Genomic DNA, 14,662 nt, shown 5'->3' on the forward strand with positions numbered 1-14,662 from the left:
AAAAGTCACTGGGTGGTAAGGTATGACTCCTTTTAGTTTCCATAAAAAGCAGGGGGAAATGCATGTGTTCCTAAAACACAGAGGTAAGACTCGAGGCTGCAAGGTTCCTGGGGACAGTGACAGACCCCGGCTTTAAGTTTACACCCACCATGGTGCACAGAATCCTCAGTCTTCTCGATCCTCCAAACAAATTACTCCAGGCAAAAGCAACGGATCTTTACACTAGAGTCAAAGTGGTCCACAATGTATTGGAGTGTGTCAAGAAGCTGTGGGGCGACAGTGAGTTCGAAGCCATTTAGGCACAGTGCAGTGCCAGTGGCACTGATGCACCACCACCAGCTCCAAGCAAACAACGATGTTACAGTATATAAGTATAAACCTCCAGGCCTACATGATGGCCAGTACAGTAGGCCAGCAGGACTGAGGAGAAGAGACTGAGTGGAAAACACCGTTCTTCAGCACGTTGGATACTGTCATTGGTGAAATGTCAGAACTGGTGAAGGCCCTGTGTGCCTTTGACCCAGAGAGCCATGACTTTCTAAATGAGTTAAAAGGTGAATCCACTGCTGGATCTAAGCAAAACAGATTTGGTGGAAGCTGAGTTTAGTGCCGTTCGCTAGGTTTTCCTGCAACGATTCTCTGGGCCTCTTTCCGCTATGCCGACCATGCTTACTACACTGAAACACGGACTGACTTTTTGGGCGTCCAATCAGAACAGAACAAACACGCTACACCCGAGGAAAGCTCAACTAATCCAACTGGCATTTGAGGGGATCTCACAAGAAGATTTCGGGGAATGATCGATTGATCGATTATTCAGGAAATTCCACAGAGCATCAAGGAAGCTGCAACCCTTTTGAAAACGTAAGATTGTTTCAATCTAGCTGGTTGGTTTTGATCAAAATCTTGCTTTAGGGTTTAGGGCGCTGTCCATGGTGTTGATGGAGCGCAGCGAGATGTTGTGGCATTGAACCTGTCACTTCTTGGTCAAAAGCAGTTCTTGAACTTTTATGTTTACTGTGGTGTAGCGTAATGCAAACTGAATTCCATATAATTCCAATGTAAGAACCCAATGACGCCCCTGGGTATAGCTACATATCAGTATGTTTCATCATAGAAACAGAACCAGAATCAAATTGAGCCTTTCTTCATAGCCTATTGGTTTTCGCTGCTGTAAATGGAACTGTACGTATTGGAAACGTGTTTATGGTAGGCTGGCATTGCTTAATTGATTATGTGGATCGAATTTGATTCACAGAAGTGTGTTCACAACCTGTTGCTGAACTCGTGAGCAGTATGATTTTCCATGTTTGAAGCAGGCCTGTATAGGCCTATTTGTTTGGCAAGACAGCTGTGCATGGCTGCATCTCACTGTACTAGGCTGTAGGCTATGTTTTGGTTATTTGGATCTCCATTCGCCTTTTGTTTACTGTGTTTGTTCACTGTTAATGTAACTAGCCTAAATATAGATTGTGTCATGCCTTTATCGATCGGACATTTTGTTTACTAAGCCTAGTACTTGGTTCCGCTGTTGTGTTCTGGTCGCATTCATTCATTCATTCGCAGTTGTGTCGTATTCTAAGTCAAACGGCTATTCAGTATTTATGTTTGCACGCATGAATAACTAGGCTACTACTATTTTGGTAAGACAACTGTGTGTATCACTGCATTCACATAGGCTGCTTGTAATAGATGAATTTCCCTATCTATCTTGTAGCCAATATTCATGACCAAAACAGGCTAGCTGTATGGCGTGGTCCATTGTGCTGATAGAGCGCAGCAGAGATTTCAGATTTCAAAAGCACTCAATGATCTTGGAGTCTCAGCTTTTGAACTTTATGTTTATTGTGGAATAGCGTGATTATATAAGCAGAATTCAATATCATTCCAATGCAAGAACACCCCCAAAATCTAGCCTCCTCGCCGATTTCAACTGCCCCTTTAGTCACTTTATCCTGAGGCCGGGTCTGAAGCTACCGCACATTAGAATGAACAAGTCTGACGTTCAAAAGGCATTCATCTAATAATAGTAGTTGCCCATTCTTAAAGTAATTCAGAATATCATTAACATTTCTTTCAGACACTAGTGAACCTGTCAGATACTTGTGACCCATCTGACATCACATCACACCATAACCCAGACCATTTACAGCAATTGTCACAGATAATCGAAGTAGCCAAATGAGTCTTCAATCAGGGATGTGCAGTTGGCAGTAAGTGTGTGCGTTACAGCTTATATAGGAAAAGATGGGGCAGCTCAGGGGGAGCATGTGATGAGTTTGATGGATGGAAAACAATAGAAAAACATAGAACATAACAGAAAAAACACAATAGAATCTTACAAACCTCTTTGTTACAGTAGCAGTACAGCACAGCCACCAGAAATCCCTATAGAGACACAACGCTTGGGTTAAAACAGAACACTGATAGGATTCACTTGCTAGGTAATAATGCAAGGCTATGGTTTGTTGACCTGGGTAACCTGGTTTTCAGGTTCCTCACCTGAAATGAGTTGAGGAAGAGCGTGAAGAAGACCTTGGTGTAGCGCAGGATGCCAGTGGTCTGCTCATCAGTGGCGAAGATGAAGATGACCTCATGGATGCCAAATAGAGGGATGAGGGTCAAGGTCGCCTTGGCCAAGCTATCAGGAGATAGGACATAGGGGGGCAATTTGTCTCACTGTCTCAACTCATTTTCCACATGTCTTGCTCTCTTTCTTTTAATCTGCCCCTTTATCTTTCCTTCTCTCTCTGTCACCAACTATCAAATTGGATGCCACATCGGTAAAGTTAGAGGCCTGTGTGTAATATCATTATATCAGTCTCTTGTCCTTCTTCCTTACCGAAGCTTGTAGTCAGGATAGCCATTCTGATTGTTGGCACGTAGTTTGGATAGAATCACCTTCAAAATCTTCATGAAAATCAATAAGTTGATCTGTTGACAGTAGCATTTGCAATCATTAAAAAACAAACACACATACACAGCCATGTATGACAAGTAGGCTATAAATATGCAGACCAACACTCAACAACACAATCCAGACAGGCACACACACACACACACAGACACAGACAGAGAGAAAAATGTACATAACAACAGAGCCAATAGCCACCCTCACCAGTGACGCAAACAGAATGGGGAACCGTATTATCCACCAGTAGCTCATATTTTCATTGACTGCCCAGCACCTGAGGGTACCAGATTGGGACATTCATTGTTTACGCCTGTCTCTAAATCAATACAAACAGGCCGTGCAGTGTGCACTGATTGAGGTGACACATGGACACCCACTCACTCTTTGTTTTCTCTCAATAGCTTGGCCAACATCCAAGGAAGGACAAATAAAAGAGGGGTTCCTGACAAAGAAAGACATTGAGCATTAATAAGACACAGTGGGTATAAAAGGCTGAAGTGGTATTTTGGATGTAAACAAAGGATACGTTACTCACCCCAGCCGAGGCAGATATAAGGCAAGTACTTGTTCTCAATTAATACGGAGGCGATGAGCACCGAATACAGGTAGATGGCCTCTCCAAAGAACCAGTAGTGATTGGCTAGAACACAATACTGCATCACCACCTGGGCCATCCTGCAGCCAATGGCAGCCTTGAGATAAATATTGCAAAGATGGTGATTACTATAAAGGTCAAGCAGTGATGACATTTTGCTGAGTCCAAAAACAACTCCTAGTCTCCACAGATCACGTCACCATATTCAAGGGTATTCAAGTGTTTGCAGACTTGAAGGAATAAATATGATAGGCACAAGCAATACGGTGCGCCACCTACACTGCTCACAACCCACCTCGTGACTCAGCATTTCTCCCAGGTCGGCCTGTCTCATGATCTCCCGGCCCCAGTGACGCTCCAGCATGGTGTCCTTGACGATCACCGACACAGCTCGCAGGATGAAAGACACAAACAGGTTTGCGTGGATGTAGTTGCGGGTGCAGTGAAGCTTCCTGACGGGGAACGATAGAGGCAGATGGCCAAGAAGTATTACTACCCCCCAAAAAATACCATCAAAGAACACTACCAAGAAATCTTCTCAAGATGTCCTTATGTTTCGTCACACTCACAAACCTTCCCATACTGTTACTTTTCTAGGGTTGCTTTTCCCAATGCTCATCCAAAGCATTCTTTCGGGCTTTCTGTGGTAAATATGACTTTGATGTAAGTGCTTGATTACTGGAGTAGAGATGAGTGAAGTGGACCAGTGTTTCAATTTGAAGAGTGGTGGTGAACAGAAGGACAAGTGTACCTGATACTCAGTAGAATGATGAGTGCTGAGACCAGGGTGAAGAGGGACAGGGTGTAGCCAACCGTGTAAAGCATCCTGAAGCTCACCATCAGCTGCTTGAACCACAGCTGTGGGGGAAAAAAACAATGCAGAGTGGCGTTACCATGGAAACTCATGTCAGAAGAGATTATGTTAATTAGGACTTTATATACACATCTTCTCAACGACAAAGACAGAAACAACTCTTTTTTTTTAAGAGTTGGCCGTTCCCAAATTGCTTCCTAGCCTTTCCCCTTAGCCTTAATCCATTAATGTTTGCGGATCTGTAAGGTGGAAACTCCATCATTACACTGCTTATACCTACAATATCCAGACCCTTCAGATCTGCAGACATGGAAGGCTTTGCGTTATGGGACTGCATAAGTTGACAGTAGTACAGCCCCCCAAATGACGGAACAGAAGGCTGATTTACCTGAAGAGCTCAGGGGCACAGTGCTCATTAACACCTGCAAGTAAAAAACAATAGATAGTGTTTTTGTCAGGTACCTCCTGAGATGTGATTTCCTGTTCCTCTTCACACTGAGACATGTCCCTCCAGACTTCCCCGTCCTCCTCCTCCACCCAGTGGCCATCAGAGCCACACCGCCGACGCACCACACCCTGAGACACTGGACATCCCGCAGACATGTCCAGTGTGTGCGCACATATGCACACATGCACGTGCGCACACACACAAACATAAATACACATTGAGTGCACAGACAAAAATATTTTTTCCACAGAAACACGCATACAGCTTGTGCCCACACACACCCACACACTATTCTGAAAGCAACACGCACAAACAATGTTTCCGAATTGGCATAATTATTGGAGATGTGTCTCAGAGTAGGCGTGCTAAAATAGGATCAGTTCTGCCATTTAGATCTGTTGGGTTCTGAGAATATGAAATGTGACTTATTCATGTCACTGATGGAGTGCTAAGGTTGAGGGTCTACAACAGAAGTTAAGGGTTATAGGAGGACGGTATATAGTGGGTGCAACTAAGCTTGGAATGTGTTGAGTGCAGGGAAGCGATTACATGTGGCAGGCATTGAGAAGGGGAGACGGGTGGAGAGCTTAGAAACGAACAAATGTCACTAAGGGAGAGAGGGTAATGTATAACGTTTACATTATGTCCGGATATGTTATTGTTAGCCGTCAGGGATCCTCTGGGAGGAGGAGAGACACAGTCTGGTATCAATAACCATGACAACCTTGAGTTGGGGAGGAGTGAGCACTTTGGGGTAGAGGTCAGGTCAGATGAAGTGAGGAAGAACAGATATCACTATGGTTCTGTCTAGCAACAGGGATGCATTGGCTGTTCGGTTGTGGAGGAGGAGACTCAGCCTAGGAGAAAGGGTTAAATATCAGTGCTTGTGTGAGATGTTTTTCTGTCTGAATTACAGCTGTAACGACCCTTTGGGAAGAATTAAACTTGGTTAAGCTTCTCTAGTGTTTGTGAGTTATTTACTCTGAAAAATAAGAACCTAACAGATCATAATGAATATGATTATATGAACAGCACGGCTACTTTTATATGTTTTATGAATAGGTCAATATATTTTGGGGTATTATTCTGTGACATCATATCACAATTCAATAGATGACCATCGACAATACAATGTAGATGAAAGTAAAAAAGTCAGTCACCTTTGTCAAACCAGGGCAGGTAGGAGGGACAGGACACGTTGACCACCAACCCAGGAGGACTATCAGGCCAGCAGGCGTAGCGGTCAAACGTCCTGTTACAGAACAAGCCTGGGAGACAGAGAAAGAACATGACCACGAGAGTTCCATTTACAGCCTGGTCATCCAGACTGACCAAAATAGTGTGTGCAGTGTTTAGAATGCTTTACGAGGCAATTCTATTTGACCAAGGATAGGCAACTACAACTAGCTGCACCTCAATGTAAACTTACAGCGTATTTGGAAAGTATTCAGACCCCTTGACTTTTCCACATTTTGTTACATTACAGCCTTATTCTAAAATTGATTAAAACAAATTAAAAATACTCATCAATTTACACACAATACCCCATAATGTCAAAGCAAAATGTTTTGGGGGGATTTTTTTTGCAAATGTATTAAAAATGTTAAACTGAAATATCACATTTACACACTAAGTATTCAGACCCTTTACTCAGTACTTTGTTGAAGCACCTTTGGCAGCGATTACAGACTAAAATCTTTTTGGATATGGTGCTACAAGCTTGACACACCTGTATTTGGGGAGTTTCTCCCATTTTTCTCCGCAGATCCTCTCAAGCTCTGTCAGGTTGGATGGGAAGCGTTGCTGCACAGCTATTTTCAGGTCTCTCCAGAGATGTTTGTTCGGGTTCAAGTCCGGGCTCTGGCTGGGCCACTCAAGGACATTCAGAGCCTTGTCCCGAAGCCACTCTAGCGTCGTCTTAGCACTGTGCTTAGGGTCATTGTCCAGTTGGAAGGTGAACCTTTGCCCCAGTCTGAGGTCTTGCGCACTCTGGAGCATCAAGGATCTCTTTGTACTTTGCTCCGTTCATCTTTCCCTCGATCTTGACTAGTCTCCCAGTACATCATGCTTCACCGTAGGGATGGTGCCAGATTTCCTCCAGACGTGACACTTGGTATTAAGGCCCAAGAGTTCAATCTTGGTTTCATCAGACCAGATAATCTTGTTTCTCATGGTCCTTTAGGTGCCTTTTGGCAAACTCCAAGCGGGCTGTCATGTGCCTTTTACTGTGGAGTGGCTGCCATCTGGCAATCTACCATAAGTACCTGATTGGTGGAGTTCTGCAGAGATGGTTGTCCTTCTGGAAGGTTCTCCCATCTCCACAGAGGAACTCTGGAGCTCTGTCAGAGTGACCATCAGGTTCTTGGTCACCTCCCTGACCAAGGCCCTTCTCCCCCGATTGTTGAGTTTGGCCCGGGTGGCCAGCTCTAGGAAGAGTCTTGGTGGTTACAAACTTCTCCCATTTAAGAATGATGGAGGCCGCTGTGTTCTTCGGTACCTTCAATGCTGCAGAAATGTTTTGGTACGCTTCCCCAGATCTGTGTCTTGTCACAATCCTGTCTCAGAGCTCTACAGACAATTCCTTCGACCTCATGGCTTGGTTTTTGCTCTAATATTCAATGTCAACTGTGGGACCTTATATAGACAGGTGTGTGCCTTTCCAAATCATGTCCAATCAATTGAATTTACCACAGGTGGACTAAGGACTGTGGCAGTCACGAAATTTCATCAGCCGGTGATTATCAAGCAAATAACTGTCGGTCTCATTGACCGTTAATTAACATAAACACATGTAGCATCTCCTGGCTTCCAAACATAGCCTACAAGCCACTGATGCAGATCTTTGGAACATCTACATTTGAAAAAGTCTAACAAATCCATGTATTATAGCCTACACCTTCACAATAAATTCATTATTTATTTTACAGGTCTAAAGAAACATAATATGGAGAAAATGCACTCTATTTCAGAAGAACAGAATAGCATACCCTGAGTTGTCCTTATGTTAGGTCTTGATCTGGCTATGCCAAATGGCTGTGGGCTATACTATCTCATTTAGCAGACAAGATTTGCTTAGAATTATGTGGCATTATTTTATAGTATGAAGAATACAATTGAACATCGCTGAATAAAATAGAAAGGATATTTTCTCCAAACGATTTGAGGGAGTGCGCACATGCGGCTATTCTGTGTTGAGCGGTTAACAAAGAAATAGGTATTGTAACGGCTTTCATCCATCTCTTCATCCGAAGAGGAGTAGCAAGGATTGGACCAAAGTGCAGCGCGGCTAGTGTTCAACATGTTTAATAAAGAACAAGTGAAACACTACAAACAACATACAAAATAACAAAATGTGCAAAAACCGAGACAGACCTATCTGGTGCAGACAATCACAGAGACAGGAAACAAACACCCACAAAATCCCAACACAAAACAAGCCTCCTATATATGATTCTCAATCAGGGACAACGATTACCATCTGCCTCTGATTGAGAACCATATTAGGCTGGACATAGAAACAGACAAACTAGACACACAACATAGAATTCCCACCCAGCTCACGTCCTGACCAACTAAACACATACAAAACAGAAAACAGGTCAGGAACGTGACAGGTATTCCAATAAGCTTAATTTAGAGTTATTAATGTAACTTTAGTTGTTCTACAAATGTTGGGATATATGTTTTGATTTTTAATACATTGTAAGGCCGTATGATGCGACTCTAATGATGATTTTTAAAAAGTTGCTTCAAATGAATGAGCTCTGCTTTTTTATAAGCATACTTTTCGTCAGCCAACAAGATGAGTAGGCCTAACAAACAGCAAAAGAACTAGCCGATGTCAATCTACTATCCCCCATAGTACAAAAGTTGACCTATTCTATTCTGTGCGAGAAAGAAATATTCCAAACATAGTCTAGGACAGTTGTGGGATGCGACAGATCCCAAATTCATACAACCACTAGCATTAAAAAAAAAAACGTTTTTCATGCAATGAGGCTAACGCAACAGATCAGAACATTTAGATGAAAATGTGGATAAACGATTAGGGTACTTCTTCACATTATAAGCCAGTAGGCTATAAGCGCGAATGTTCCATTAGCGGGAAAATACCCTTTATCAAAAGTGACCGCAAATGCGATTATGCACGTAATGCTTTTATTATAAAGGTGCATTCTTAAGGTAAAAATCATCTTCCCCAAACTCACGCGCTGCTTATGTATGCCAGTTAGGCTCTACATCCCCTGTAAAGCGGATTAATGTGCTTAATTTTAAGAAGTTATTTGGCCACTTCAGTTGTGATACAAACCTTATCAAAACATATAGGCCTATGGGCTAGGCTAAATGAGGTGTGCGACTATGATTAGAAAAAGTAGCCAAAAAAAGGCATTGATTCTTGCCTTATGCTGGGCATCATTCACAAGGGATAATACTGTATATAATTCACAAGTGATAGGCTAATATTGTCGCCTATCAGACTATTCTTGATTTAATCTTGTTTTACATATACTAAATAATATACAGTACTGTGCACAAGTTTCAGGCAGGTATGAAAATATGCTGTAAAGTAAGAACACTTTCAAAAATAGACATGTTAATAGATTATATTTATCAATTAACAAAACGCACATTGAGTGAACAGAAGAAAAATCTACATCAAATCAATATTTGATGTGACCACCCTTTGCCTTCAAAACAGCATAAATTCTTCTAGGTCACACTTGCGCACAGTATTTGAAGGAACTTGGCAGGTAGGTTGGCCCAAACATCTTGGAGAACAAACCACAGTTCTTTTGTGGATTTAGTTAGCCTCAGGTGCTTCTCTCTCTTCATGTAATCCCAGACATACTCGATGATGTTGAGATCAGGGCTATGTGGGGGCCATACCATCACTTCCAGGACTCCTTGTTCTTATTTACGCTTAAGATAGTTCTTAATGACTTTCGCTGTATGTTTGGGGTCGTTGTCATGCTGCAGAATAAATTTGGGGCCAATCAGATGCCTCCATGATGGTATTGCATGATGGATAAGAATCTGCCTGTACTTCTCAGTATTGAAGAGACCATTAGTTCTGACCAAATCCCCATCTCCATTTGCAGAAATGCAGCCCCACCATGCTTCACTGTGGCCTGCAGACACTCATTTGTGTATCGCTCTCCAGCCCTTTGGCAAATAAATTGCCTTATGCTACAGCCAAATATTTCAAATTTTAACTCATCACTCCAGAGCACCTGCTGCCATTTTTCTGCACCCCAGTTCCTGTGTTTTCGTGCATAGTTGAGTCACTTGACCTTGTTTCCACGTCGGAGGTATGACTTTTTGGCCGCAAGTCTTCCATGAAGGCCACTTCTGACCAGACTTCTCCAGGCGGTAGATGGGTGTACCAGGGTCCCACTGTTTCTGCCAATTCTGAGCTGATGGCACTGCTGGACATCTTCTGATTGTGAAGGGAAGTAAGCATGATGTGTCTTTCATCTGCTGCAATAAGTTTCCTTGGCCGACCACTGCGTCTACGGTCCTCAACGTTGCCCGTTTCTTTGTGCTTCTTCAAAAGAGTTTGGACAGCACATCTGGAAACCCCTTTCTGCCTTGACATTTCTGCCTGGGAGAGACCTTGCTGATGCCGTATAACTATCTTGTGTCTTGCTGCTGTGCTCAGTCTTGCCATGGTGTATGACTTTTGACGGTAAACTGTCTTCAGCAACCTCACCTTGTTAGCTGAGTTTGGCTGTTCCTCACCCAGTTTTATTCCTCCTACACAGCTGTTTCTGTTTCAGTTAATAATTGTGTTTCAACCTACGTATTGAGTTGATGATCATTAGCACCTGTTTGATATAATTGTTTAATCATACACCTGACTATATGCCTACAAAATCTCAGACTTTGTGCAAGTGTACCTAAAATAATTGATGCTGTGTTGAAGGCAAAGGGTGGTCACACCCAATATGGATTGATTTAGATTTTTCTTCTGTTCACTCACTTTGCATTTAGTTAATTGATAAATATAATCTATTAACATGTCTATTTTTGAAAGCATTCTTACTTTACAGCATTTTTTCACACCTGCCTAAAACTTTTGCACAGTACTGTATGTGTGAAATTTGTTTTGATTTAGAATGGACAATTATCATGCACCTGTCTGGAAACAGGGTGCAGGGAAAAAAATACATGCCATCTTATGTACTTAAATAGCGAATGGAAGACGCTTTTCCCATGCTTAACTTTCATGCCAGCCAGATAGGCTATACTCTTGTTGTAAAGATACGCAAAGTGCTTAATATTAGGAAAGTTGAGAAAAAAATTGTAGGCCGTCTATAGAAAGTCTATAGAAAGCTGATGGGACCCTCCTCTTTTTAATAGAGGCCATCACTCTGTTTTCTCATGCCTATAGAAAATTTGCGAAACATGACTCATGGGCCCGCATGAAGTGTTTGATTCGATTTTCAATAACATTTGCATTGATGTTAGAGTGATTATAGGGACAATAAAGTGCTGAGTACCAGGTAGTTAGCAAGTTTGGTAGGCTACTAATGACCATGAGCAGCATCAGAGCTTGGAGAAGCCTAATTACCGTGACTAAATGGTCACGTGGAATTTGACTGCCTTCATGACTCGTGACCGCCAGTGTGGCAGTAATACGGTCACCGCAACAGCCCTAGGTGGACTCTAATCAAGTTGTAGAAACATCTCAAGGTTGATCAATGGAAACAGGATGCACCTGAGCTCAATTTCGAGTCTCATAGCAAAGGGTCTGAATACTTATGTAAATAAGGTATTTCATTTTTACATTTGTAATAAATGTTAACAATTTTTTTTTTACCTGTTTTTGCTTTGTCATTGTGGGGTATTGTGTGTATATTGATGAGGGAAAACATGTTTTAATCCATTTTAGAATAAGGCTGTAACAAAGTTATGTGAAAAAAGTAAAAGGGTCTGAATACTTTCCGAATGCACTGTATATGTATATGTTTCCTGTATACATAAATACTTGGCCTATCCATAGGGGGTACTTGAAAAGACTTGTGAGACCATAGGCTTACTGGTAAAATGCACATGAGGGGGTACGTCAAGGGTACTCTGGGCAGGGCAAAATTCAGTTGGTTGTACAGTAATCCAAAAAAGGTTGGAAACCACTGTTCTACCAGAAGCCTTCTGGCCCACTTCATAATATAAAACAACAAACAAAATATGCCAATGGAACCAATCCTATTTTATCCTTAATTAGTATTGCTTGTCAGACTTATGGCACTCTACTCCCAGTTGTAGAGTGCCATAAGAGACTGTGGGAAGTTTACCAAGGAACCACTTCTAAATGCCAAATCTATTTGAGTCGAGTTGTGTTCTTACCTTGAGGAAATGGCTCATAGTCAATCATCTTCACACATTCGTCTTTGTAGTGGATCCACCTCATGTAGGTCTCCTCCAGGACTTTCCCACCAACCATCTCCACCTGGAAGAGGAAACAAAAAAACAGGAAGAACCAAGAGAATAATAACAAGTACAGTACATTCTATCATACAGTATTTTCTGGTATGTGTAGATGTGTGTGTTTGGTAACACTTTTTATTTTTTTTATATATAATTATTGATATGTTTGGTAACACTTTGCTCTATGCTTTTACAGTTTTTCTCAGTCGCTTTGGTGCATTTCTTAGATCAAAAGTGCAATTCTTGATACTACTTGTACAAATTCCAAATCATCTAGTCACTTGTGCACATCATTAAAGCAATTTCTTATTCCTTTGAACAAATTGCAATTGATAATGTACAAGTGTCAGCTTTTTTCCACATTATCAATTGCTCATGTCATGTTGATCAAAATATAGTAGATGGTTCTCTGTTGAATAGTCTTACCCCTCAAAACATCTAGGCATTAGTTCCTTGCATAAGCCATTACATGCAAAATTGTTGAACTATTTGTCATAAACTGTCAAGCTGTCACGATCGTGTGGAGGAGAGACGGACCAAAACGCAGCATGTGGAAAATAAGCCATCTTCTTTTATTTTACTACGAAGATGAACATGAAACGAAACACTATTACAAACTATACAAAACAACCGTGAAGCTATAAACGTAGTGCACACACACACACACACACACACACACACACACACACACACACACACACACACACACACACACACACACACACACACACACACACACACACACACACACACACACACACACACACACACACACACACACACACACACACACACACACACACACACACACACACACACACACACACACACACACACACACACACACACACACACACACACACACACACACACACACACACACACACACACACAGGCTACAAACGTTCAACATAGACAATTCCCCACAAACAGCTAAAGCCTATGGTTGCCTTAAATATGTCTCCCAATCAGAGACAACAATAACCAGCTGTCTCTAATTGAGACCCAATTCAGGCAACCATAGACTTTCCTAGATACCTACACTCAACCATAGACACAGCTAGACTACTATACTAAACATAAACCCAACTACTCTAATAAACCCCCTAAACCTTACAACCACCCTAGACACTACAAAAACCACATACATTCCCCATGTCACACCCTGACCTAACCAAAATAATTAAGAAAACAAAGAATACTAAGGCCAGGGCGTGACACAAGCATAGTTTTACACATTTCTATTAGACCTTTTGTACAAAAACGTGAATTGATGAATCGTGCAGGTGAAATTGACCCTCACTCATGAAGGAATGTAAAGTGTTAGTTCAACCAACAATCAACCAGTTGTCTAAATTGCTCAAAGGTGCATCTCATGAAGAATCAATTGGCAAGCATATATAGACAGACCACAACACAGAGTTGCAATTTTCCAATAATGGATGGACCAGGAAACGAACAGGGTCAACAGCCAAGAGGAGGAAGAAGAGGAGCAAGGATGCGTGGTGGAAGGCAAAACAGATGAAGAGGCAGAAAAGGACATAGGCGCATATCTGATGACATAAGGGCCACTATTGTAGACCATGTTGTCAATCATGGCCTTACAATGGCTGAGGCGGGTCAAAGGGTGCAGCCGAATATTGGGAGATCAACCGTGTCCTCAATAGTTCAAACGTTTCGAAGAGAGAACAGGTATGTCCACCAATGTACCACTGTTACTGTATATAAGCAGTATACTGTATACTTCCTACAATGCTTCATATTACAGTAGTCCACTTGTATTTCACAGCATACAGAAATATACTCTATACAGATACATACTGCACCTTACATGCACCCACCTGTATGTTTTACAGTAAAATGTGTGTTCGCATAGTTTTTGTCTATGTGAAAGTGTGCGATGCATCACTGCATTTTTCCCCACATAGGACTGCAAGATTACCTCAAACCGGTGGCAGAGGACGCCTTTTCACACCTTAACAGGAGGAGGCTATTTGCACCATGGTCCGAGCAAACAATGCCATGAGACTCAGGGAAATACAAAGGACCATTATAGAAGGCAACGATGTCTTTGAAAACATCCATACGGTTAGCATCTCAACCATCGACAGGGTGCTGCATAGAAACCAGATGAGTATGAAACAGCTGTACCGTGTACCATTCCAAAGGAATGAGGACAGAGTTAAGGAGCTACGGTACCAGTATGTACAGGTAAAATATATATCTATGTAACTACTTTACAGCAACATTTTATAGTGATACATAGTACAGTAAGCATAAACTGCACACATTTCCATTGCTGTGGAAGGAACATGCAATATATGTACATTTTATGTCACTCTTCCTTACCAAAACAAATTCAGCTGTGTGTTCTGGGATATAGCGTATAATGGAGTTGGAATCAAGTGAACCCTCTCACAACTTTGTATACGTGGATGAGGCTGGCTTCAACCTGACCAAATG

The 14,662-nt window shown here is 41.9% G+C and overlaps 1 protein-coding gene across 1 annotated transcript in view; it reads right to left on the reverse strand.

Moving 5' to 3' along the window:
* LOC139570375 (glucagon receptor-like) overlaps window positions 1-14,662 on the reverse strand; it is a 31,241-nt gene that overhangs the window by 805 nt on the left and 15,774 nt on the right. The window contains exons 3-13 of the mRNA XM_071392206.1: window positions 12,119-12,221; window positions 5,932-6,039; window positions 4,786-4,907; window positions 4,261-4,367; window positions 3,805-3,961; window positions 3,450-3,606; window positions 3,296-3,356; window positions 3,119-3,188; window positions 2,843-2,934; window positions 2,503-2,641; window positions 2,347-2,388 (exon numbers count right to left, since the gene is read on the reverse strand). Coding sequence (XP_071248307.1) covers window positions 2,347-2,388; window positions 2,503-2,641; window positions 2,843-2,934; window positions 3,119-3,188; window positions 3,296-3,356; window positions 3,450-3,606; window positions 3,805-3,961; window positions 4,261-4,367; window positions 4,786-4,907; window positions 5,932-6,039; window positions 12,119-12,221 — 1,158 coding nt within the window. The remainder of the gene's footprint in view (window positions 1-2,346; window positions 2,389-2,502; window positions 2,642-2,842; window positions 2,935-3,118; window positions 3,189-3,295; window positions 3,357-3,449; window positions 3,607-3,804; window positions 3,962-4,260; window positions 4,368-4,785; window positions 4,908-5,931; window positions 6,040-12,118; window positions 12,222-14,662) is intronic.

Source organism: Salvelinus alpinus, chromosome 3 (assembly GCF_045679555.1).
Source record: "Salvelinus alpinus chromosome 3, SLU_Salpinus.1, whole genome shotgun sequence".
NCBI lineage: Eukaryota > Metazoa > Chordata > Actinopteri > Salmoniformes > Salmonidae > Salvelinus > Salvelinus alpinus.